The sequence below is a fragment of the Arvicanthis niloticus genome, chromosome 29 (assembly GCF_011762505.2).
Source record: "Arvicanthis niloticus isolate mArvNil1 chromosome 29, mArvNil1.pat.X, whole genome shotgun sequence".
NCBI classification, from domain to species: Eukaryota; Metazoa; Chordata; class Mammalia; order Rodentia; family Muridae; genus Arvicanthis; species Arvicanthis niloticus.
In genome coordinates this window covers 13,786,184-13,812,750 of record NC_133437.1, presented here as the reverse complement: position 1 = coordinate 13,812,750, position 26,567 = coordinate 13,786,184, and the positions used below count along the sequence as shown (strand labels likewise).

Sequence of the window (26,567 nt, the reverse complement as noted above, 5' to 3'; positions counted from 1 at the left end):
TCAACCGATATAAGATTGAAATAATCCCATGTATTCTAACAGATTATTGTAGACTAAGGCTGGTCTTTAATAACAACAAAAACAACAGAAAGTCCACATACTCATGGTCATTGAATAACTCCCTACTCAATGATAACTTCTTTTGGTCAGGGAAGAAATAAAAAAAGAAATTAAAGACCTTCTAGAATTTAATGAAAATGAAGGCACATCATACCCAAACTTATGGGACACAATGAGAGTAGTGCTAAGTGGAAAATTCATAGCACTGAGTACCTTCATAAAGAATTGGAGAGATCCTACACTACCAACTTAACAGCACATCTGAAAGTTCTAGAACAAAAAGAAAAAACACATCCAAGAGGAATAGATAGCAGGAAATAAGCAAACTCAGAGCTGAAACCAACCAATTAGAAACAAAGAGAACATACCATGCATGTCCTTTTCAGTCTGTGTTACCTCACTCAGGATGATATTTTTCTAGTTCTAGACATTTGCTTGCTTGCTAATAATTAAATATTAGCCAAAAGAATACAGAATACCTAGGACATAACACACAGAATTTAAGAAGTTAACAAGCAGAAAGGCCAGATGAGGATGTGTCCCACTTAGTCAGGGGAGGAAAATAATCATGGGAAGAAGAGAGCAGAGGGATTTGGGTATGAGGGGGATGGGGATGGGCAAAGGGAAACATGATCAGGTATTATGTGTGGAGGGGGTGGAAACTTTACCAGTCTCCCCTACTAGTCAGACAGGAGAGACACCAAGATGGCCAACAGAATGAATGAAATATGTAGCCTCAGAAAGTGGGAGGTAGGGAGACCCTCTCGAAAGTACAGAGACCAGGGGGGTGAGAGAATCTTAGAACTCAAAGGGAGTGACCTTAGATGAAGTGCCCAGCATGGTGGGGAAGGAACTTGAAGAGTCCATGTCCAGTAAAAAGACAGAGCTTCAAGAGGAAGGATGGTGTTCACCAACCCAGAGTCAAAATTTCTGATCCAGAAGTCTTCCTGTCTAAAAAACTGCAGGGGCAAAAATGGAGAAGAGACTGAGGGAAAGGCCGTCTAGTGACCAGCTCAACTGAGGATCAATCTCTTGGGGAGACCTCAAGGCCTGACACTATTATTGATGCTATGATGTGCTTACAGGTAGGAGCCAAGGATGACTGTCCTCTGAGAGCCCCAACCAGCAGCTGACTAAGACAGACACAGATACTTAGACCCAGTCATTGGACTGATGTTAGGACGCTTATGATTGAATTAAGGGGAAGATAGAAGAAGAAGAAGAGGAGAAGGGCAATTTCATAGGAAGACCAGCAATCTCAACTAATCCAGACCCCTGGGAGTTCCCGACACTGAGTCACCAACCAGGCTGAGTACAGGAGCTGGTCTGAGGCCCCCAACACATATACAGCAGAGGACTGCCTGGTCTGGCCTCAGTGGGAGAAGATGCATGAGTTCTCCCTAGGGATGGGGGGAGACCTTGTAGTGAGGAGAGCATCCTCTCAGGGACAGGGGCAAGGAGTAATGGGGTTAGGAATTATAAAACAGGGGACTGATAGAGGGGGGCAATGTCTAGATTATAAATAAATTAATTAATTTTAAAAATAAAAAAAGAAACAAAGAAAACTATACAAAGAATCAAAACTACAAGCTAAGGTTCTTTAAGAAAATCAACAAGATAGATAAACCCTTTGCCAAACTAGCTAAAGGGCAGAGAGACAGTATTCAAATTACCAGAATTACAAAGGAAAAGGGAGACTTAACAAGTATGTAGAAAATTTTAAAAAATCAATAGATACTACTAAAAAAGCCTATACTCAACAAAACTGGAAAATCTAGATGAAGTAGATTATTTGCTAGACAGATATCATGTGCCAAAGTTTAATCAGGATCAAGAAATTGTATAAATAGTGCCATAACACTTAAGGAAATAGAAGCAGTCATTAAAAGTTTCCTAACCAATAAAACAAAAACAAAAAACAAAAGCCCAGGCCAGAAGGTTTTAGTGCAGAATTTATCAGACCTTCAAAAACTACCAAATAACAATACTCAAATTATTCCACAAAATAGAAATGGAAGGAATACTACCTAATTCATTTTAGGAAGACAGTTACTCTGGTACCTAAGCCATACAAAGATCCAACAAACAAAGAGAACTTCAGACCAATTTCTCTTATGTGTATCTGTGCAAAAATAGTCAATAAAATTATTGCAAACCAAATCCAAGAACACATAAAGACAATTATTCAAGACAATTAAGTATGTTTTATTCAGGGATTCAGGGATGGTTCAATATACAGATATCCATCAACATAATCCACTATATAAAAAAAGGCAAAGGAATAAAAATCACATGAGGATCTTACTAGATTCTAAAAAAGCCTTTGACAAAATACAATACCCCATCCTGCTAAAGGATTTAGAAACATCAGAAATTCGGGCATATACCAAATTAAAACACCAGCATTGAGCTAAACAAAGAATTCTCAACTGAGGAATCTCAAATAGCCAAGAAGCACCTAAAGAAATGTTCAACTTTCTTAGTAGAAAAATGCAAATCAAAACAACCCTGAGATTCCACTTTATACCAATCAGAATGGCTAAGATCAAAAACACAGGTGACAACAGCTGCTGTCAGGGATGTGGAGAAAGAGGAACAGTCCTTCATTGTTGGTGGGATTGCCAGCTGGCATAACCACTCTAGAAATTAATCTGGCGGTTCCTCAGAAAATTGGAAATAGCTCTACCTGTACCACTCCTAGGCATACACCCAAAAGATGCTCCTTTATATAGTAAGGACAGGTACTCCACTCTGTTCATAGCAGTCTTATTTATAATAGCCAGAAGCTGGGAACAACCCAGATGTCCCTCAACAGAAGAATGGATATAGAAAATGTGTTACATTTACACAATGGAATACTACTAAGCTGTTAAAAATGAGGACATCACAAATTTTGCAGGCAACTGGACAGAACTAGAAAATATCCTGTGTGAGGTAACCCAGACCTATAAGGACATACATGGTATGTACTCACTGATAAGTGGATATTAGAATATCCACTTAGAATAGCTTAGAGTACTTATGATATAACTCAGAGACCATATGGAACTTAACACAAAGAAAGGTCAAAATGTGGAGGCTTCAAACCATCTTAGAAGGGGAAACAAAACAATCATGGGAGGTAGAGGAAGGGAGGGACCTGGGTAAAAGAGAAGAGGGAAAGAGGGATTAGAATCTAGTATTGAAAGAGACAGGAGAAACATCCAGAGGGCCAGGAAAACGAATATAAATAAGTATCATTTGGGGGTGGGGAACTTGCAAAACCACTAGAAAGTCCCAGACATCAGGGATGGAAGAGGTTCCCAGGACACAGTGAGGATGAAAAGACTACCTTCTGTAGATAGACATGGTATCCAGTGGAAGGATGGGGCCACCCACCCATCTAAAATTTTTAACCCAGAATTGTCCCTGTTTAAAGGAAATGTAGGAAAAAATGGAGCAGAGGCTGAAGGAAAGGGCATCCAGAGACCACCCCACCATGTGATCTATTCCATCCACTGACACCAAACGCCAACACTATTGCTGATGCCAAGATGTGCTTGCAGACAGGAGCCTGGTATGGCTATCCTCTGAGAGGCTCTACCAGCACCTGACTAACACAGATGCTGATAAGGTCAACCATTGGGCTGAATCTGGGGACCCCAATGGAAGAGTTAGGTGAAGGGATGAAGGAGTTTAGGGGATTGTAATCTCATAGGAAGAATAATAGTATCAATTAACCAGAACCTCCAGAGCTCCCAGCGACTAAACCACCAACCGTAGAGTATACATTGGCCAGTCTGTGGCTCCTGCTACATATGTAGTAGATGAGTGCCTCATCTGGCATCAGTGGGAAGGGGATGCTTGGTCCTGTGGAGGCTTGATACCTCAGAGAAGGGGGATGCTAGAGGGGTGAGGAAGGAGTGGGTAGGAGGGAGCCGGAGCACCCTCTTAGAGGCAACGGGGGTGGGATGTGTTGGGGTGGTTGTAGAGAGGAGATCAAGAAGAGGAATAACATTTGTAAACAAATAATAAATTAAAATAGAAAATATTTTAACTAACAATTGATGAGTATATTTAAGTTGGACCAAAGGAATGAACATTATACTCTACAAATACTCTCTCAGCCATGCTTATCGCCTCTTTATTCACAATAGCTAGATGATGAAAAAAATCTATATATTCTTCAAGTAATGGATAACGAAAATGAGGTACATATAAAGTGTGGGATACTAGTCAGCTTTAACAAAAACTAAAGTCATGAAATTTGGAGATGAATGAGTAGAAATGTACACTTAAGAACAACATTGGTGTTCTCTAGCATTTGTGAATCCTAGCTCTAAATCTTTCAATGTGAATATTTTATTCTGGAACAGCCACTTAACTAAGAAAGTAAAGTAGAAGAATGGGAGCAGACAGAAGGAGAGGAAGATATTAGGACACAGGTACTGTGGAAGAAGTAGGAGAATATAGGGGTGGGACTTACCTAGGGCGGGAGGAAAAAGGCAGTCCAGAGAAAGAGGGAAGAAGAAAGAATAAGTAACAACAGATGTTTGAAAAACTTACAGGAAAAATGATTATTTTATGTTTACTTACACACACATACAGACACACACACAGACACACACACACACACACACACACACACACACACACACACACACACTCACACACTTCAATGAAGGTATACCACTTGGCCACTTGAGGTGATAAAGAGCTCTTAAGAAGCCGTAGATTAACTACTAAAATCATTGAACCTCTGAAACATAGTTCATTTCCTTTGCCCTTGTTTCTTCCCAGAAATTGAAGCTAAGACCTGATTGCTAAAGACACCTTGGGCAAGGACTTAGAGAAATCAACCTCAGACTAACCTGCCTCCTGTCTGGGGGGCCAGCTTTTACTGTTTCAGAAGTAAAAATGCAAGCTTCCAACAGAGAAAAACAATCACTGGCCCAAACTCGCTATAATATCTACCAAAATAATGACCTGAACTGCAAAATATCCCAAATTAGCCATAGTGGTATTTATTTCCCCAGGGGGTAACCAACGGCCATTTAATTGGACTCAGCAGGAGAGAATATTTGTCTGATAATGTAAGCTTATCCTAGTGCATGTGGCAGGTAAGGCTATGAACATCTGAGAAGAATGTTCTGCTAATTCCCTAAACCAGTATAATTTCTAACTACATTCTAAATAGTTATCTTTATACCAACAGATAAGCTTAATTTTACCCCTTGTCGTTGAACTTTATTTCTGAAACACACAAAGACTATTATAGAAAGTCACAACTGGTCAAAAGGCTACGGACAACATACCACCGAGTGTCCAGACATATTGGATACATATACAACATATCTGCTACACTTAAGATTTCACAAAATTTGCATAAGGGAGAATAGGAAGATTCTAAGAACAAGAGTTTAGAAACATCTTGTTGGAGATAATGTTTTCTATGTATATCAGATAATCTGCACCCGTAAAAGCTCAACAACATACTTGCCAAAAAGAAAGAAGACCTGAAAATGACCACACCAACTTACATATCAATGTTAATAGAGGATATCTCACACAACACTAGTCCTTGATAATAACATATTGGCAATTAACCACTGATGAGAGATGGAGAATCAACTTCTTTAAGGACTAGCTTTCAGATATGTTTTCCTATACCAAGTAGCCAGCCAAAAGCAACACAGATGAGCAAAAATAAAATCAACAAAGTGTATTTTTAAAGTAATATGAAACCATTAAAATTAAAGAATAAGGGCCATGAACTATGAAGGAATCGGAGAGAGGGGAAGAATGGTGAAACATGTGGGTAATCATGTAAATACAGAATTAATTACTCATATATGAAATGTTCAAGCTGTAAGTAAATTTTAATTTGTATACTTATTTATGTATTATTTTAAATCTATGTTATATTTAATGTTTATTTTTATAATTTATATTTAAGGTTTTGTATGGCAGTTCTATAAATGTGTTTGAGACTGGCCAAGTGGCTAGTCTAGAAAGTGTGTCTAGAAAGATCACTATCAAATTAAATATAAAGTGTCTCTTATTATATACATTTTAAACCTTAAGTGGGATTTTGTTCAGTTGCTGTCAACATGGTATAGATATAGTGTTGCTATAATCTGGTACTTTTTGTGCATATGTAGCACAAAATGTAGCACAGAATGAAATAGTAATTTGTAACTTCTGAGTTAATGTCCAAAAATGCAGGCCAACATAAATTATGAAAAAATAAACTTTATGTAACTCTATAACGCTGTGAAGATAAATGCAATGTATCTAATGTACATATAATTTACTATGAGATCCCAACCAAGGCAGCCACTGAGTTTGGCTTAACTGTGAAGTAGTAAAGTCTTTCTACTCAACCACAAATCAAATTTGTTGCTGTTAATGCCTGTAGATAAATCTTTAAATATGTTATACTTAATAATGTAACACAAAATGTTCCATGTTTTCCTGACTCAAATTAGAGTGTAAAGATGATTTATCTAAGACAATTCTTTCAGAGGACTCCATGACAACAAAATGTGGCACAAACCCTTTAGAATAGCCCTATAGCATTGGCAAACTCTCACACTGGATTTAAATGCACTTCTCCAATAACACTACTTTTTCTGATTGTCTACATGCTATTTGCGAGATTCTCATGTACCACTGTTGATTATGTGGTTTCTTGAAAAATCTAGACCACTTGAAGCAATCTTCCAAAATCACCTTCTATCGAAAATTTTCTAACTTCATGTAGTTTCAACATGATTACCCTGACCCTCAGTATACTGGTCTTTTCTCCAATTTGGTATCTGCTACTAATGATTTGTTAGATAGTGACTATATTAAGGAACCACATGAAAAAAAAAGTATAATATTTCACAGAAATCAGACCGTCTTTTCTGACTTCCTAATAGATCCAATTTCTGCTTTTACTCGAGCGCTCAGTAAGCTTAAATGGACAGAATAATGGCTATCAGTTTTGCTACTATGTTTCTTCTCTAGCAACGCACTTAATACATCATGTTTTAAAATCAGCTGACTGATGAGGATAGAAGGCACTATGAATTAAAATTTTCTCATTTATGAAAAGTTTGATATTATAATGATCTGATTGCACTTTATATTTGCATATGGGAAACCATTTCTCACAGAATCCACATAGATGAAATTGTTACTTTCTTGTTTCAGAACCCGTTGCTAAATATTACTCCTTTATGAATTAACTTATGCAAATGATAAGACAGACCTCTTTCTTTAACATAACCATAGAGATCTTGATGTTGTTTGTACATTTTCAGACAGAGAATGCACATGCTTCTCACAATTTTTTTTTAGAATTCTCAACCAGTTTGAGTCTAAACTAAATCACATTTTAACCAAAAGAAAGCATCACAGGAGATTCTCTCCCTAACCTACGTCCATGATTCTGATCATTCGGAAAATGGCTTTGCCTCATCCCTCTGTTACCTGAATCCATGGCCATCTGTCATTTTCCGCAGCTGTCCAGGCATTTATAAGGCCCTTCTTATTAAGCCGAGCATAATAGGGATACCATTTCTGCAGTCCAAAAAGAGCTCGGTGTGTAGACGAAGCTGTGATTTGCTGATTAGATATGATCCCACCTTCGATTCCCAATGGCCCAGAGCACTCTGAAAAGAAATCAGAAAAAATATATATACATGTATCAGAAATCATAAGGATGTCAGACTTGGTTGTAAGAGAGTTTAAACGAGCTTAATTTGTACCCACACATCATTTCAGTCACATCCAGCTGACAGGTCTGTTACTAATTACCACATTTACAAATAGTGATGGTAACTATGATGTGCATTCTTACTGTGCTCTGTGCTTCGTATCTGGCTTCTAACAAACTTACCTTTCCTATAATTTGGTTTAGATTTGTGCAAGTATATTGTCTTAAATTGTGAGCTATGTCAACAAAAGCAACTTCTTTTTTTTACATTATTTTATTGATTGATTGATTGATTGACTGATTTAACACTCCAGATTTTACTCCCCCTTCCATCCTCTGACTGTTCCACATCCCATACCTCCTGCCAACCCCCTGTCTCCACGAGGATGTCCCCACCCTCTCCCCACCTAACTAGACCTCTAAACTCCCTGGGGCCTCCAGTCTATTGAGCTTTAGACGCATCTTCTCTGATTGATCCCAGACTCAACAGTCGTCTGCTGTATATGTGTTGGGAGCCTCATTTTGGTGTATGCTGTCTGGTTGGTAGTTCAGTGTTTAGGAGATCTCGGGGGTCCACATTAACTGAGACTGCTGGTCCTCCTACAGAGTTGCCCTCCTCCTCTGCTTATTCCAGCCTTTCCCTAATTCAACCACAGGGATTAGCAGCTTCTGTCCATTGGTTGGGTGAAAAATCTGCATCTGATTCTTTCAGCTGCTTGTTGGGTCTTTCAGAGGGTAGTCATGCTAGATCCCTTTTTTTTTTGAGAGCTCCATAGCCTCAGCAATAGTGTCGGGCCTTGGAACCTCTCTTTGAGCTGGATCTCATTTTGGGCCTGTGGCTGGACCTTCTCCTCCTCCTTTCCATTTCCATCCCTACAGTTCTGGTAGGGTTGCAAACTGGTACAACTACTCTGGAAACCAATCTGGAGGTTTCGTAGAAAATCGGAAATAGATCTACCTGAAGACCTAGCAATACCCCCTTTGGGAATAGACCCAAAAGATGCCCCACAACCTGCAGGGGCACATGTTCTATTTTGTTCATAGTGGTCTTATTTGTGATAGCCAGAAGCTGGAAACAACCTAGATGCCCCACCACAGAAGAATGGTTGCGGAAAATGTGGCTTATTTATACAATGGAATACTACTCAGCTATTAAGAACAAGGACATCCTGAGTTTTGCAGGTAAATGGATGGAACTAGAAAATAACATCCTGAGCGATGTAATTCAGACCCAAAAAGACATGCATGATATGTACTCACTAATAAGTGGATATTAGCCACACAAAAAAAGTATACCCAAGATACAGTCCACAGAACTCAGAAAGGTCAATCAATAATCTGGAGGGCCCAAGTGAGGACACCTCAGTCCCACTTGGGAGGGAGAAGAAAGCAGGTGTAAGTGAGGAGGGTAGGAGGGATCTGGGAGGGAAAGTGGATGGGGTAGGTGGTTGAGGGGAGAGGGGAACCTGATCAGGTATTGGGTGAGGGAAAAGGACTGAAGCCCTGAGGGCCAGCAGAAAAAATGGAAATAGGCAATCTAGGGAGGTAGGAGGTGGGGGTGGGGGGCTCCAGAATGCACCACAGACCTTGGAGGTAAGAGACTCTCAGGACTCAAAGGGAGGGTCCTTAGATGAAATGCCCAACAGTAGGGAGAGGGAATTATAGAGCAAAAAGACAGGGCATCAAGTGAGGGAGAGGGTTGCCATTCCCACAGTCAAAACTCTGACCCATATTTGTTCCTGTCTGAAAGAACTGCAGGGATGGAAAAGCAACTTCTTTTAAAAAGCCTATATTGAATCCATTAGACAGAATTGAATCGTATTTTACATTTCATATTTACAGAGATTAGTAAAACTCAGGAGTCTTTAGTATTTAAGAAATATTTGTTGATAATTTTCTTTTGATTAGAATACGTATGAATTTTGAGACCAATTTACTGTGATGCTAACATTTTCACTGCTGTAAACTTTCAAACTTAAATTTGTATAAGTCAGTTATGCTTTCATAAAAACTCAATATAGAAATTTGTTGAAACTTATTAATAGTTACTATGAAATCTAAATTATAAAAAAGTATAGATCAATTATTTTTATTAAAAGAACACATAGCTATGAACCAGAACATATGGCATTTTTATACTTAGAGTATGTGATAAACTTAAAATGTTATCTCAAATATTTTAAATGAAAATTAACAATCCTGAAAGCATAGTCCATGTATTTAAAATTTTAATCACCTATAAATTTTCTACAAGTGTATAACTTGGAACCTTAAAAATTTCCTAATAAAAATTTAAATTGCTAAGTTTGAAGCATTGATTAAGATAATATGATCTTATATTTAAAATGTGTTTTGTTCTTAAAATTAAAAGTTAAGTTAAACTCATATAGTTACACTACAAATATATATTTTACAGTTCATAAAATTTCACATATTTTAAATCTAGTTTAAAAGTTCAATACTAATAAAATGATAATATAGTAAAAACTATTACTTGACTTTAAATTTTCATTAACATTCCATATGCCCAACTTTTATGATGCAGATTTAGATAATAATAATTTTATTATGATATTTTTTATTGGATATTTTATTTACATTTCAGATGCCATCCCCTTTCCCCTTTCCCCATCCCCCCTATAAAACCCCTATCCCATGCCCCCTCTTCCTTTTTGCATTTATACACATTTTTAAAATGTTAATCAAAGGCTTTATAAGTTTGGTAATGCTCAATCAAAAGTGTAACCCAATACCCAACCTAGATTTATCAACTATCTTTGATTGGTGGAGACACGTGAACATCTACCTCGATATCTCCCCCTCTTTCTCTTTCTCTCTCTCATCACCTAGCTTCTCCTCTCCTTCTTCTCCTCCTCTCCTTACTCCTTCTCTTCCTCTCGGTACTCCTCCCACCTTAGCTCCTCCTACATGTCACCCTTATTATGATATTTATTACAATATGTTGTGTGAATACATGAACCTGTGAATAGAGAACATTGCCCTTATTAATGTCAATATATATATAAATTAATTTGATAGGTGATGACTACCAAGATTAGGTTTATATAATTTAGTTACTTTATTAATTAATAATTATTAATTAATAATTAATAATAATGTAATTAATGTATCTCTTTTGTTTCTCATTGGTAACTGTTCATCGTCATTGACCATATCTTTTTCCTAATCCTTCCTCAGTCAATTAAACAGCTCTTTGAAAATTACTAACACTTCCCAAATGGCCTTAGAACTTTATGAAAAAAATATGGTTAAGTACTTATCACATTATTTTAGGAAATACGAGGTTAGAGAAGTAAAATGGTTTCTTTGCAGTTAACAATTTAAAAAACAATTCTTTTGAATTGTTATATCAAGTGTGTTCAGTTTTGCATGCATTTGACCTGTTTATCATTACCTTAAAGAACTGTATATCTCATTAAAAAGTCAGTCATTCTTATAATTACAGTGTTAGGAACTGCATAATAAACTGATGTTTATATTCATAAACACTAAACACCGGAAAACTTAAATGCTGATTCTGTGAACTTTTGTTTTCTTTTGCATTTTAAGCCTCAAGAATTTTACAGATTTCATAAAAGGCTATGAAACTTTCATGATTACTCTTGATAGGACTATAAAAACTGCTGGAGCCTAGCTTTTTGATGGATATCAACATTAGTTGTCTGTAGTTCTTTGTATAAGGTTGAGAAACTGTTGGGGTGTAGATAGTACCTATATTTTTAGGCATGAACAAACTTTGCATGTGAGATTATTTAATGAAAAAAAGAGATTAAGAATCTGAAAGTGAGGAAGTAGGGGGTATATGGGGGGGTTGGATAGAGGAAACAAAAATGGAGAATGATATAATTATATTATATTAAACATTTAAAAAGTAATTAATTAAAGAATAACACCATTAAAAGAGTTCAATGACCTGTTTGTTCTTTGTATAATGTTTGGATACTAAGACATTGAAAGCAGGGAGGTTCTTTACTGCAGACTATTTATATTAGACCACTAAACAGATTGGGACTGTTGCATAGTCTATCTTGATCAATTAAATTTCATGGCAGCCTATCCAAGAGCTGAATCACATTTAAGAATGCTCATCTGAAGATCTTATATCATTTTTGATAGTATTTTGGCTCTTTGAAAAAAGTCTAGATGTTCAACCATACTGTTCATTAGGTCCTTTTAACTGTTACTCTTAAACTACTTACCTCTAGTTATTAGGCAACACACACCAGCAAATATTTACTTTCAAATTATCATAAGCAGAATGAAAATAAATGATGTTCATTTTGTTACTCTCTCTTTCTTTTTTTTTTTTTTTCTTTTCATTTCTCAGTTGACTGCGTGGGGAAGTTAAGGATGGACCCCACGGTGCCAAGGAAATTTTACTCATTATTTGCAATCCTCATTTGAGTTTCATGAAACACAGGTTGTGAAGATCCATCAATTCTGTGTTCACCACCTTTAGTCAGTTCAGTGTGATGGTTAGAATAGATATGGCCCACATAGTCTAATGTGTTTGAATGCTTAGCCCATAGGGAGTGACACTATTAGTAGGTGTGGCCTTGTTGAAGGAAGTATGTCACTGAGGAAGCAGGTTTTGAGGTCTCTTCCTATGTTCAGGCTCTGCCAAGTGAGGATGAGACTATCTTCCTAACTGCCTGCAGAGAAGAGTCTCCTTCTGGCTGCCTTCAGATCAAGAAATAGAACTCTCTTGGCTCTTCTAGTAACATGTCTGCCTGCAGGCTGACATGCTTCCCATTGTGATAACAATGGACTTAACCTATGAAACTGTAAACCAGCCCTAATTAAATGTTTTCCTTTGTAAGAGTTGCAGTGGTCATGATGAGTCTTCACAGCAATGAAACCTAACTAAGACAACCAGGTACAGACATATGTAGTAGAATTACTTCCTTATATTTTGGGTGCTCAGTTTCTCTTTATCTTAATTATAATCAGTCTTATGAACAATAGGGCCTTTCTGAAATGTATCTGGGAAATTTCATAAGCATGTAACCCTCAGTATCACCTTCCTTGCATCAACAAAAAACATGTAGAAAAGTACAAGTTGTCATAACAAGAAACTTTTCTGAGACTGATAAAATAGAACAGCTGTGTTGGCATGAAGAAAGCTGGGGTTCTCATCCCCAGTATTGCATAAAGACTATGTGGTGATGCATTTACTCAGCATAAGGAGGTAGAGAAAGAAGGATCAGAAGTTCAAGGTTTTTTGTCAAGCTCCATGGTGAGTTTCAGGTCATCCCCTACGTGAGATCTTGTCTCATACACTCAAAGAGAATATCAAAATATTTCTTTTCCACATTGGAAATGATCTGCAGTAGATAGGTGCAGATAAAAAGCGGCTAGGACACCTAGCACATGGAGGTAAGGAGGCTCCAAGTGAAGCCAGCATAGTCCACAGTGGTAGCTGAGAGATTTAGACTATATAACTTTCTAAAATGTATGTACCATAACACAATCAGAAGGCTATAGCTCCCAACTTATGGCAACATGTCATTAGTCACAGAATCATTCATTTGACAATAAAAATTTTAAAAAGTATGCTCACATGTTATACTCATAAAGGATTTGTGTCTATTAATTATTTTTAAAATGAGGGACCTCATTTTTATGTTGTTTATAAACATTGCTTTTACCAATCCCCAAATCCATGTGGCTGGCTCTCTTCTAACAATCTTTTACAACATTTGCATCTATACTGTTTCATTTAATATGTAAGAAAATCCAGCATTGTAAACTAAATTGTGAGGGATTGCTCAGTGAAGCCTGAATTGGAAAGGTAACATCTTATATTCTCCATGTTAATTATTCTTGATGATGTTTTCTTTAACTTAAAAAAAATATTACACATACACCGTGTGCCTGTGGACCATGTATGCATGCCTACAGAAGCCCGAGGTAGGCATGAAATCTTTTAGAACTGGAGTTACAGATAGTTGTGAGCTACCATGTAGGTCCTGGGAATAAAAGCTGGGTTCTCTTTAAGAACAGCCCGCGTTCCCTATCTGCTGAGCCATCTCTCCATCCCCATGTTATTGTTCGACTTGAGCTTATGATTATTTTCAACTTATCCGTCATGAAGGTGCTAAGAGTAAAATATGACTTTCATTTGTAAATAAAGAACATTGCTGTATAATGTCCTTAAGATTTCCTTTTAACTCGATCCCAGTTGAAGTGATACCAGTCTTTTAGCCCTTTTTAAACAGAACTAGAATTATTCACTACAATATTTTTCCATGCTTAAGTTCTCACTAAATAGGTGCTGAACACAGCTACTGAAGGTTTTTTTTTTTTTTTTTTTTTTTTTTTTTTTTTTTTTTTTTTTTTGGAAATTGATGAGCTCAAACCTTGTGTTTATCCCACAAGGACACATTGTCACAATAACAGCTTCCTTCACTAATGATAGGGATCACAAACAAATGGATGTCATCATCATAAAGGGTCAGAATCTAATTTTCTTTAGCCTGTGCTCCCCACTGCCCTATTAAATGCAACAGTATAATAATAAAGGAAGATGTTACAATTCAAAATGAAAATGTTTATAGACCTAAGATTAAGTGACCTTAGGCAATTCAGAGCAAGATGCTTCAAATATATTATGTACTGCCATCACCGTTAGAAAACGAAAACGAAATATGCAATAATAATTCATAACTAGCTCAGAGAATGACAACTCTGTGTTTGAAGATCACATCCCACTGAATGTTTGCACATGATATTCAGTGTACTTTAAAGAAAAAAAGAGGTATCTCACTACTTCATAACTGAGGGGACATGGAACCAGAAGTTAATCCTATGAAAATGGATATGGAATGTAGAGTGATTCTTCAGAATTTGAGTATATTCCCTCCACTGCAGCTTTATTGGGGAAATCACATTCTCTGTGAAGTGGATAGGGGAATGAACACCAAGGGAATACAAAGAATATTGCTAGGGCCTCTGCATATGAAAGTGCTCACAGAATGAGATGCATTGAAACAGTAAGTGCGAGAGAAAATAACAGTGAGGTCCAGAGGTGACTGTTGAGCATAGACGAGGGCCCCGGAGACTAGTGCGCACTAGCATTCATCAAGGCTCTAAAACGTTAGCTGGACACTGTCAGTGGCCCAAACTTTGCTTATTTATTAGAAATAACTATGATGGCTGATTTAAAACTTTGCACAAATTAGTATCACCTAAGTACAGACAGAGCTTCAACCGAGGAACTGTTGTGATTGTCTTAATTGATGCACCAACACCCACTCCAAATATAGTACAAGCTTTTTGGTAGTAGCCAGATTACCAAGGTCAAAGAATGGAAGGAGAATTATTTACATTTTGCTCACTTGGCCTTCCCTCTTGCTGCCAAGTTCATTTAACTTTATGCTGCTGCTGCTGATTCAGATCCTTTTCTAACTTAGATCAAGAATTCCAGCTTTCCAGTGACAACAAAACACCAGCCCTTCTCCAGGGACCTCCGTGTTTTCCACATAAGATTGGGACTGCTAAGGTGACTAGCCTTATGAACAAATACTAGATTTTCAGCTTCTCAAGTATGAGAAAATTTCTACTATTTCATATGTATTTCTGAGTATATATTACCTGAATATATATTTCTGAACATATACATATATGAATATACATTCATTCATTCTATTAATTCTGTTCTTCTAGAGAAACCTGACAATCTTATTAAAGACCAATTCAAGTTTGACTAATTTATTGAACTCTTATTATGTGCTTATCTGTATAAAATCCATCTACCCTCCATTAACTGGATACGCTTTTGAAAATACACAGCCATTTAAAGTTTACTACATGCTAGGCACATTCTTAGGCAGTGTCCATACAAGGAAATGAGCAAACCGTAAAAAACTTTATTCTCACAAAATTAGTATCTTTTGTGGTGATATGAACCATAAAGAAATAAATGATAAGAAATGAACACAACCAGAAAAGTACTATGAAAAAATAAGAATTAAGAAAAAGAAATGGTACTTATAAATCCTATTGACAGTGACTTAGATGATCAGCAGCAGACTTTCTGGAAGGTGACTCTCAATGCAATAACTGAAAGGGAAGGAAAAGAAAGCTACTAAGGTATCATTACTGTCCTTTTCACTGGAAGTATTTGGTTTCAGAGAAAGATCAAAATAATTTTTCATACGTTGATTGTAATGGGGTTGTGCTGAATGAAGAAAATTGTTGGGAGAGAAAATCATAGCCCAATTTGGGGACTGAGGAAAGAATGTCTGGAAAACATTGGGGGCTAACCTAGAACTGAAGAGGACGTACGTTGAGATGATTAGAGAAGTAGAAGCAATTTGGTATCACTAAAGCAGCAGAGACTTGCAGGGAGTGGATAAGAGCCGGTGGGAGGAAGTAGAGACTGAGGAAGAGCTTGCTTGTATCTGTAGAGAGCTTTGAATTATTCTAATTGTGGCCATATTATCATTTAATGTTGATCATTCCCACTCTAAAGTTAAGGATATACATATATTATGGATGACAGAATTATAATGAAATGGTTCACATCCCAGTGGAAAAGTGGGTATCTAAAAGAAGGTTGGCAAAGAGAAGAGTTATAAACTTTCAAAAGTAAATTTGGTAGAACTAGTACTGATTTGTGATAAGAGTGGTAGAGGGAGGAAACTAGATATCTTACTGTCACAGGTTACAGATAACAAAGTTAGTGCTCTCTTTAGTTGATAAGAACACGTGTCGAAAGCTCAACATATAAAACCATTAAACTTAGTTCCTCTTGAGAAATGCATCAAAGTTGATTATTGCTGCTGGATTAAACACGGAAGATTCTGCTTTGTCTCATCTGTATACCCCACTTATCCAAATTCTCCCATCACTCAAGCTGCAAGGACAGAAATGAAAGAAAAAACACGCTTTGATTCTCAAGCATGACCCTGATGCCTACAAACTATCCATCTTTGTTGTGTCTGCGTGTCCATTCAACCAACCCGTGGGAGTGCAGTTTTGCAAGCTGGGATTTTATTTCACATCATATCTACCATAAACTTAATGATAGCATAATTTTTTTAAAGTATCTTTAGAAGAAACTGTTTTTTTAAGACAAAAGTAACTAATGCCAATTATAAATTATAGGAGTCATTGCAAAGTTTTATTTATGTAATTCATTTTAAATGAAGTCATTTTCATTTATATGTTCTAAAGTTCAGAGGCCTCTTCTAAAAAATTTTTTATATCTTCAATGAGGAGGAAGAGCTTCAGTGAGACTGGTAGTGGGAGGATCTCTTTTTTTTAATAAGCTGCAAAGTAGCATTATAAAGGTTTTCTGAAATACCCCATTATTACCTCTAAAGTAAGTACAGTAGCAATGTGATCTGTGCTGAATTCTACAGCTAAATGGAGACTCTAGTAGTGTAAATGGTAGTCTATCTTTGCTGGCTGTGAGGTTCTGCTTATATATCCTTCTTCTGTGCTTGTTTTGTCAGATATAACAATGCGCCTAAATTAATGAATTCATTAAACAGTGAAGACTATATACGTTCAACCTTCATTTAATTGTCCGTTAAAATAACTGCACTCCTGCTTGTCTGAATGAACTGGAAATGGCTCCGGAACCTAAGGCCTACTGTTCAGATTAACACTATTGAGCAACAGAATGATGTCACCTGGCAGGTTGAACAGGAGCAGCTGAGCCAGCTGGGGCCACGACTTGTGTCCTCTCCAGAGTGTTGTCCAATGTGAGGAAAATAGATCCAGTGTGAAGTCCCTTCTCACTCTGTAAATGCATTCTCTGGAGTGTGGCAAAGAATGGCACCTGCATTCTATTGATCTTGCCGCTGGCAAGTAAGCAGAGCCTCAAGATGTCTGACATCTTGCTTCTCCGTGTGCTGATTAAGCCTTTCAAATAAGTGAGATGCATGGCTGCATGGTAACAGGGATGTTTGGATTTCATTTGCTCTGTCTCAGTATTCAGGCACATCTTTCGAATGAAAGGATTTCAAATTACAGCAGTGTAAGAAACAAATCTCTTTTAAACATCTCCAGTCCTCGTTTCCTCTGGGCATCTCATCTTCTCATACAAGCCAACGCTCTGCTGTGCTTAGCACAGCATGGTTATTGTGCTGAGCATGAGGACCAGTAAATAGATTACTGCTGACCTCCAATTCTGCAGAAATTAATGCTGATTCAAATGGAAGCTCCCTGCTGTGCCACTTGTACCAGAGCTTTCGTTTATTCCTACTATTTGTTTTATGTTACTTGTCTTGAGACCTGGCCCTAAAATTTATAAGAAGGCATCTAGACTGTTTTTTTCTTCCATTGTGGCCAGAGGGTTAAAAGAATCTCAAAATTTCTGATGACATCCATTCCCCCAAGCCTTCGATCTGACTTCTCTCAAGGTTATCATTTCCCTGGTGTTACGAAGCAGTGTCTGCAGAAAGAGAGCAAGAGATGGAGGGAAGACAGGTAGTCAGAAGAAGACTTACCTCAGGGAAAGGGCATGAACATGTTGATTTGGCTGCAGGAGGCATCAAAGATGAAAAGGACCTCCCAGGACATGGAGTGGGAATGTGAAGGTGCGGGGACACAAAGCAGTCTTTCCTGTACCCACCATTGACCAAGTCCTATGGAACATTCCTGTTTCTCTTATATTTAACGTGCTCAGGGAAGCAGCCCTAAAAAGATACCTTAGAGTGAAAGGCCCATTTCCCAACATATGTTTCCCTCCACAAGCACAAACTTCTCTGCACCAGTGCTTAAACCACACGCCTTGGCAACTTGCCACTACAACCAACAAAACTTTCCCTTTTTTTTTTTTTTAATTAAGCTTATTTGGAGTGCACATAACATTTAAATTTCTTTGTATTAGATGGATTGCTTACTTCAGCCCTATGGTATTTTATTTTTCATAATCATGAGTGATGTGGTTCTATTACTTGGGCCACTAGAAGCTATTCCTCTAATTCTATTAGGAGTTCTGCTTTCTTCTTGTCACATATTGTAAAAAGACCAGGAAGTGTCCTGATTAAAAGACGAGGAACAACTATTTGTGTATATGTTTTTTGTCTGTGAGATCATGAATGAGATTATATACTTCTCAAAGAAGCCCAGCCTCTCTGATATACACTTTTGAAATGCGCAGCACAATGCCTTACAAATTTGCATCTCTGATTCCAGAGTTAATGTAAAGACAAACTACAGATTTTGGAACTATAATTCTCTTTCTTTGAAATGGAATAATTTTCAGAATACAGAAATAATTGCCCTAAGGATTCACCAGATCAAGTGGTTGACAACATTTAAAAAAAAAAATGCTTTTGTTTTCTTCCGAGGCTTGAGAAGTACAATAAATAATAATAAAATTGGAAGTAAAAAAATGCCAATGTGAAATGAAGCCTGCATAATATTATAGACTCAATTATCAGCCATAGAGCTACTTTTCCTTAATGTGGGGATATGGTTTTCTCACCTGCACCTTATGTCAAGCCAATTATAATATATTATTAGTTTCAATTAACTGGTCTAGCTCAGGAAAATGTTAAGACTTGAATACATCAAATTATAACAGGAAATTATACTTTAATATGCCTCAAAGCTAAATTTAATGTCTATTTATGAAGCATGCTGGTTGTTGCTTAAGTAGAAGAGACCATGTTCCCTAGTATTCAAAGATCATTTTTCTTGCTGTGACAATTTATAGAACTTAGCACAGTCCAATGATAACCATCTCATCCCTGCAAAGAGTGCTGCAGGAAGACAGCAAAGAGTGTGTCCTAGTGTGCTCAGGATGTATGCTTTTAAATCAGAAGCACTGCATGGGCTTTTAAGGTGATAGGCACAGTTTGAGGAACTTGTACTAGGGATAGCATTTTGAGTAAACTATACATCTTTCCCCAGTTATGAAGCTGACAGGATGGTATGAAGTGTCAGAATAGTTAAAATCCTGCAGCCAAAAAACCTGAAGATTTATACTTACTACTTTCTTGCAAAGTATACATCTTCACAGTACAGAATTGACAATGAAAATAGAGTCAAAATAAACTGCTAAGGGGGAATGGGGGCTTAATTGTTGTACAGCATGAATGGTGAATGAAAATGTTCAACCTATGGTGAAGACATATTACCACACCTTTAATCTATTTTTATTTTAAATGATTTTCTCAGACGTATATCAGGACAAGTTTTACAAAGCATTTCTTCTGATGCTTGGCTATAAAGCAATATATTGGCCAAGCAATGATTTTTACTCTTGAGATAAATCATAGTCCAAATCTAATCATCAGCTATATCTATCCTGTACAGTATTTTTACACATTTTTCTACTGTATATTATCTTGGGTCACATGTGATATCGCAGTATTCTAGAGGTCAAATGAAATTCAAGAGGTCAAAGACGCTATTGCAGATAACAGAGTGCAGCACAGTGAGCTTTCCGCCTAGATACTGTGGGAATTATGGCACGAATTCTGAAACCAGAGCAGCATCTGAAAGTGTACAGATAATGATGGGATCCTGTGGAGTTTAGAAACATCTATTTTATGTATTCTATCTTACAATGTGAAGAAATGTTTGCTTCAATTAAAGGAGAAAAATGACTGTTATATATGCAGTTCAGAGAACTAGTGGGGTTGGTTCAGGTAAATAAAAGGGACTGAGGCTGTTCTGTCTACACAAGAGAGCTTCTATACTAGGCCTTCTGCAAAGAAGGCAAATGCACACTGTAGAATCACAAACCTCTTTCAAATATCAGCCCTGGAAGTTAAAGTCTCAACTGTGACTTTTTTCTTTCTTCTTTTTAAACTTACATCCATATATCCATAAATGCATACACACACAAATGCATACACACATGCATGCATGCATATATACATACACACACATACACACACATACATACACACACACACACACACACATACATATATATGTATGTATAGCTAGGTTCTCCAGAATGCAGCTGAGACATTCACCTACAAATTGAGCATCCCCACAGAAGACAGTACCAATAAGGTTTTACATATGGAATTTACAATGCCTTCCGTAGTCCTGAAGGGGATAATTCAATGAGAAATTTTGAGCATAATAAATGTAAAGCCACTAAAACACAGAATGCCTTACTAGTTTTATGAGAAGAACATTCTCAGGGAATTTAATAGAGTAACAGTTTTATTATGAATTTTGAGAGCTGAGGCTAGCTTCTCAAACATTATCTTTCATTCAGCAGAGATTCACACTGGAACTGTTTTACAATGTGATGGAGAGAGAACAGGCTGTTGAAACAGAAATTTCGACTTCTGCTTCTTCTCAGGTTTATTATTTTTAATAATAAAGCAGACCCTAAGGTTATGTGTTGTCTGAGCTAAACATTTTGTTGGACATATTATTGGAAGGAGAAATTGCTGGAACTTGTGCCAGTAATGCCTATATTTTAGTGGACAGGTGCACATTTCAAGTCTTAAATACAGACTTAAATCTTCAGCTGCTCAAATAAAATTGTGTATTAGATATGTTCAACACAATGTCCATATGGAATTAAAAGCTATTTTCTGTATATTGTAGTACAATACAATATTACTACATAAATCAGTCTAATGAATCAGTAGATAAATTTACTTTTATGAACATATAAAGGTATATTACAGATATTATCAATTTTGAAAAATATTAGAATGCTACAGTTAGAAAATGCTTTCTTTGTTCTAGCCTAAGGTTTAGATTCTTGCCTGAAATTACTTCTTTGTTCTAGACTAATGTCAGATTCCTGACTGAAGCCCACCTCCTTGTCTTTGGCCAATGTCATATTCCTGTCAAGCAGCTCATTTCTTGTCCTTGGCCCATGTCAGATTCTTGCCAAGGGGCCCCAGAAGTTCTCTGCCTCTCTCCCTTTTTCATTTCATAAACAAGACTGAGTCTGTCTTAGGTTATTCTGCCAAGAATGCCTTACATTTCTTACCCATCGTGGAGTATACATTATCAAAAGCAATGCATTTCTGTCTTAGGTTGGTAAAGCTCTGTGCAGAATCTTACCTGTCCTTGGCTTGCCAGACTGTTAAGTAATTTCAGGTAGGAATCTTAATATTAGGCTAGAATAAAGAAGTAATTTTAGGCAGGAATCTAAATTTTAGGCTAGAACAAGGAAGTAGGCTTTAGACATGACAATGACACTGTGCTAGGACAGGGAAGTAGGCTCATATATTTTGGTCATCTTGATAAGTCCTTAGAAATTGTGATCATTGGAGTGATCACAGAACTTTGTTTATTGCCTTGCGTGTTCTTTGACTATTTGCATCTATGTATTGCTAGTCCTCAACCTAGCACTGACCTTAATACATGCATGTAATTAAAATGGTATAAAAGAAAAAAGGAGGAGGGGGATGGGATGGGGGTTTCTAGGGAGGGGAAATAGGGAAAGGGGATGACATCTGAAATGTAAATAAATAAAATATCCAATAAAAATGCTTTCATTTGACTTTTATTGTTTTGTATGCTTTGTTTTTTAGAACTGTCTTTTGTGTGTGTGTGTGTGTGTGTAGACTAAGTTTCAACTCATGATTCTATGACCTCTGCCTCTCGAATTTCAAGTATGAGCCATGCTGTGCTTTAAATTCCTTTAAAGACAAAGAGATTATGTTTCTTTCACTGTGCAATTAGAGAAAACAGGGTTCTATCCAGAAGCTTGCATTTAACAAACATTAGTTAGCTACTTTTATATGTTAGTATAACAAACCAGAAGCCTGGTAGTGCCATCAAGACACAAATATAGCATGATTAATCTGAAATGCAGCAAGCATTATCATTTTCACCATTGGAAAATTCTGAACAAAAAGAAAAGTGATGTGCTTTCCTTAGAAAATATTTTTTAAATTAAAATGCATAAAAAAGATAAGCATGGTATTATATAACTCAGTCAAAAGACACAGACACTACTTTTGATATAAAGATAAACAGCATAAAATGTATAGAGAGAAATAGGATACAAATGCTATATCAGGAAAAAAATATGTCATTAGCTTATTGTTTCTTCAATTCCCAATTACTCTGTAGCTATAGAAAAGATGATCAACTCTGTGAATTATAAATTACCCTGAAGGGGTTGTACTAAAATATCCTTGGAAACATAGTATTTTATAAATTTGTCATTTCAGTTAAACCAAATCTGCACAGAAGAAAATAAAATAGAAACAATTGATTGTGATTCTAGAGATTTTAACAGTGCATAACTATATGTTGGAAAAATAAAACCAGAGTAAAAATTTAATACAATTTAATTAATAATAGTTTATATGTAGGTAGGTAAAGTGTCTCATTGAGTTTGGGCAAATTTTCTACTGCTAACTTCCCTTCTTAGACTGAGAACATGGAGGGAGATGAAGTTCCAAGAAATGGATATTCACTTTGAGCAGAGCTTTGAGCATGAGCCTTCTTTCGCTGGCTACTTTCTGGTAAGAAGCCACAAGAGTTTTGATTTGAGTCCCTACAGCCCCACTTACCAATATGTAACCTTGCAGAATTTACTTAAGCTTTGGAAATTCCTGATAAATACTTTATTTTTTCAGTTTTGCTGCACATTAGTGCCAGGAAACACATCCTATAATTAAGAATGCCTGTGAAGGAGCTTGGTATCTTTATTTTTAAACATCTACATAATATCTGTATAACAAAAAAATATTTACACTAAGGGATGAATCTTCTATGTATCAGTCAAGAGGTCACTCAGCTATAGGTTTGTTCAAAAGATAAGGAACAATACATAGTAAGAACTTAGTACATCTATTGTAGCCAGTATTTCTTTAGTGAATTGTAGTATATGTGTTGTTGTTTTACTGCAGTTAAACAGAGCTGAGAACAAAATTCATAGATGGTTGAAACTGATTTTACTGTAAATACCTAGAGACCCATGGTCTAAACATATTCCAAGGATTTCGACAGGTTTAAATGCATTCATCTCTTCTCAAAGAAATAAAAATTGAGTAAAAAAGCTACTCATCTCTTCCATGCATAATGTTCACTAATAAAAATTGTAAATACATGCATATGCACAGCCATTAATCATGCAGTTAAGGAAAGTGATTCAAAGCTTCATGTCACTTGGCATCTTCTTAATACCATATCCATCATCAGATATTTTTGTCACTAAAGCATTCAACTTGTCAGATAAAGCTTTTTGCCTGGGGGAAATATAAACCATGGCTTCTGTAATGAATGAAAATGAAATGATTCCCCACAGTATATTTCCAGCCTCTCTGGAAATAAAAATAACTAATTAAATAGCCTCCTTTTAAAATAGGTCTGTGTCTGGCAGGCACTTTTCTTCAGCGGTAGAAAATCAGGATCTCTTAGGGAAGAGCCTCGCATTAACACTGTGACAAATCAGATTACAACTTTAAAAAGCACATATATGATGAGAATTTTCCAACCAATTTGTTATCCAAACAATGAATGATACATTTAGAATAAACGAAGAAGCTGTTTTAGCTGTTGGCAATTTTAACTGAAGCAATCAGCGATACGTCATTTATTCAAGTGCATATCAGAGAATAAAGTACTTTTATTTGGAACCCCCTATTTCCCTTCTGTGCAGAACTGCTGCCTTTTCTGCTTCAGCACGACAACATGAAAAAATGTTTTCATTCACTTTTTTAGATCTTCAAGGCCACAGACAGGATATACTGAAGAAAATTAATAAATTAGGTATATTTAAGTGTGATCCTGGGGGTAAGGCAGAGATTTCTCTTCTGGTAAATATCTAACAGTAGCATTAGGAAAACAAATCATTTAATGATCTGAAACTAAAAGAATATTTCTTCTTTGTTATTTCATTTCTTCTAGATTGTAATATAATTACATTATATCACCCTTCTCTTTCCTCCCTCCAAACCTTCATTGCTCTCTTTCAAGTTCATGGTTTCTTCTTTAACTACTTTTTCTTACTTGTATATGTATAAGTGTGCATGTGTGCATGCATGTGCAAATATTTGTGTACATATACACTCATAAATACAATCTACTCAGTCTGTTTATTGTTACTTCTATGTATATATGTATGTATGCATATACATTCTTTTATACATATATTCATGTGTGAATACATATATAATCCACTCATCTGTGTAATGTCACTCATGTTTATATATATGTATATATATAATACATATATATATACATGTGTTTATATACATATGTCCTGCTCAGTCTACATAATGTCACTTTTATATATATATATATGTGTGTGTGTATGTTTTAACATTTTTTGTATAAATATATGTTTGTAAATATATATATATATATTTCTGCTCAGTCTGTATAATGTCACTTGTATGTATGTATGTATGTATGTATGTATGTATATATGTATCTATCATCTATCTATTTAGATATCCACACAAGTCTGTGTAATGTCACTTGTATATGTGTGTCTGAATCTCTGTGTGTTAATATACATACACAAACCATCTGATCAGTCTGTATAATGTCACTTGTATGTACATTTTTAGGAAATTTTCACTTGTGATTTTTTTCATCATAAATAAAATGGCATAGGTTTCATTCTCCCAAGATTCCATTGTAATATTTAAATAGAATAAAGAACAATTTGTGTTAAATAAAAAGTTAAAAATGTAAAACAGTACAAGAATAATAACAATATCAAGCAACCATATTTTGCAAAAGTCTGTAATTTCAGTATAAAGACTGACACTGAGTATCAAGATTTTTGCAGGGCATGTCTAAGACACAACAGAAAATCTGGAGAAGTAGCTGCCAAATATTAAGAGTAAATTAATAGCTCCAATCTGCTGTGGTTATTCTACTACAATCTGTGATATATTCTCTAGCAACTGCAAGTTGCATACGTAAAGTTTATTTCAAAAGTAAAAGTAAAGCAGCCACCAAACTCTGAATATTGTGTCGAGCCACCCTTAGTCATCTGGGTCTAACCCCACTAGCTTTAGTCTCTTCTCATTGTGTATTTACAGAGTTGCCAGAGAGATGAATCCAATATTAAGTGATACAGAAGTGTCACACTGTACAATGTTTCAAAAGGAAGAAAGTAGCATTTTGAAATCAAGACACGCGTACATGTTATTAATTACTTTAATCGAATAACTCTGTGAGTAATTTGATTGTTTAACTGAGCTCATTCCATCAAGTTCAGAAATTCGTCTTTGTTTCTGCTTCCTGGTTCTCATATGGCTCCCTTTAAGTAACTCTGTATACTAAAGAAACTATCAGAAAACATCACTATTCACTCTCCTGAATCCACACTTTAAATTTATTAAAGTTTAAATTTAAATTATTCCAAACTTATAAAGCCTTTGATTAACATTTTAAAAAACTGTATAAAAGCAAAAAGGAAAAGGGGGCATGGGATAGGGGTTTTCTAGGGAGGGAAAATGGGGAAAGGGGATGGCATCTGAAATGTAAATAAAATATAAAAATAAATAAATAAATAAAATTACACATATAATATGTATAATACATATGATATTATATTTATTTATTCATTTATTTTATACACTCACATAGTGTGTGGATTGGAAAGAGAAGATAAATCAGTTAATAAGTCATTTGCAATGCAATCATGAGTACAACATTAAAATCCTTAGAAACCACAGGATTTCAAGCTCTGTCTGTAACCCAGTGTTTCTGTAGTGAGATGTTTAGTTAGGAACAGGAGAATTCCTGAAAGTCTGTGGGCTGGCTAGTGTGGCACTTGTGAAAGTAAACAATAAAAATACTATCAAACAAAGTCAAAGATAAATACAAAGAACACACACACACGTTCTTGCCTCTTTGCATAAGACACAGGTATAACATGCCTTAAGGCACAGAGTTC

The 26,567-nt window shown here is 36.1% G+C and overlaps 1 protein-coding gene across 4 annotated transcripts in view; it reads right to left on the bottom strand.

Moving 5' to 3' along the window:
- Window positions 1-26,567, bottom strand: part of Edil3 (EGF like and discoidin domains 3) — a 441,307-nt gene that overhangs the window by 145,245 nt on the left and 269,495 nt on the right. For all 4 annotated transcript variants that reach the window (XM_076927109.1, XM_076927108.1, XM_076927110.1 and 1 more), the window contains one exon: window positions 7,516-7,697. In XM_076927109.1, coding sequence (XP_076783224.1) covers window positions 7,516-7,697 — 182 coding nt within the window. The remainder of the gene's footprint in view (window positions 1-7,515; window positions 7,698-26,567) is intronic.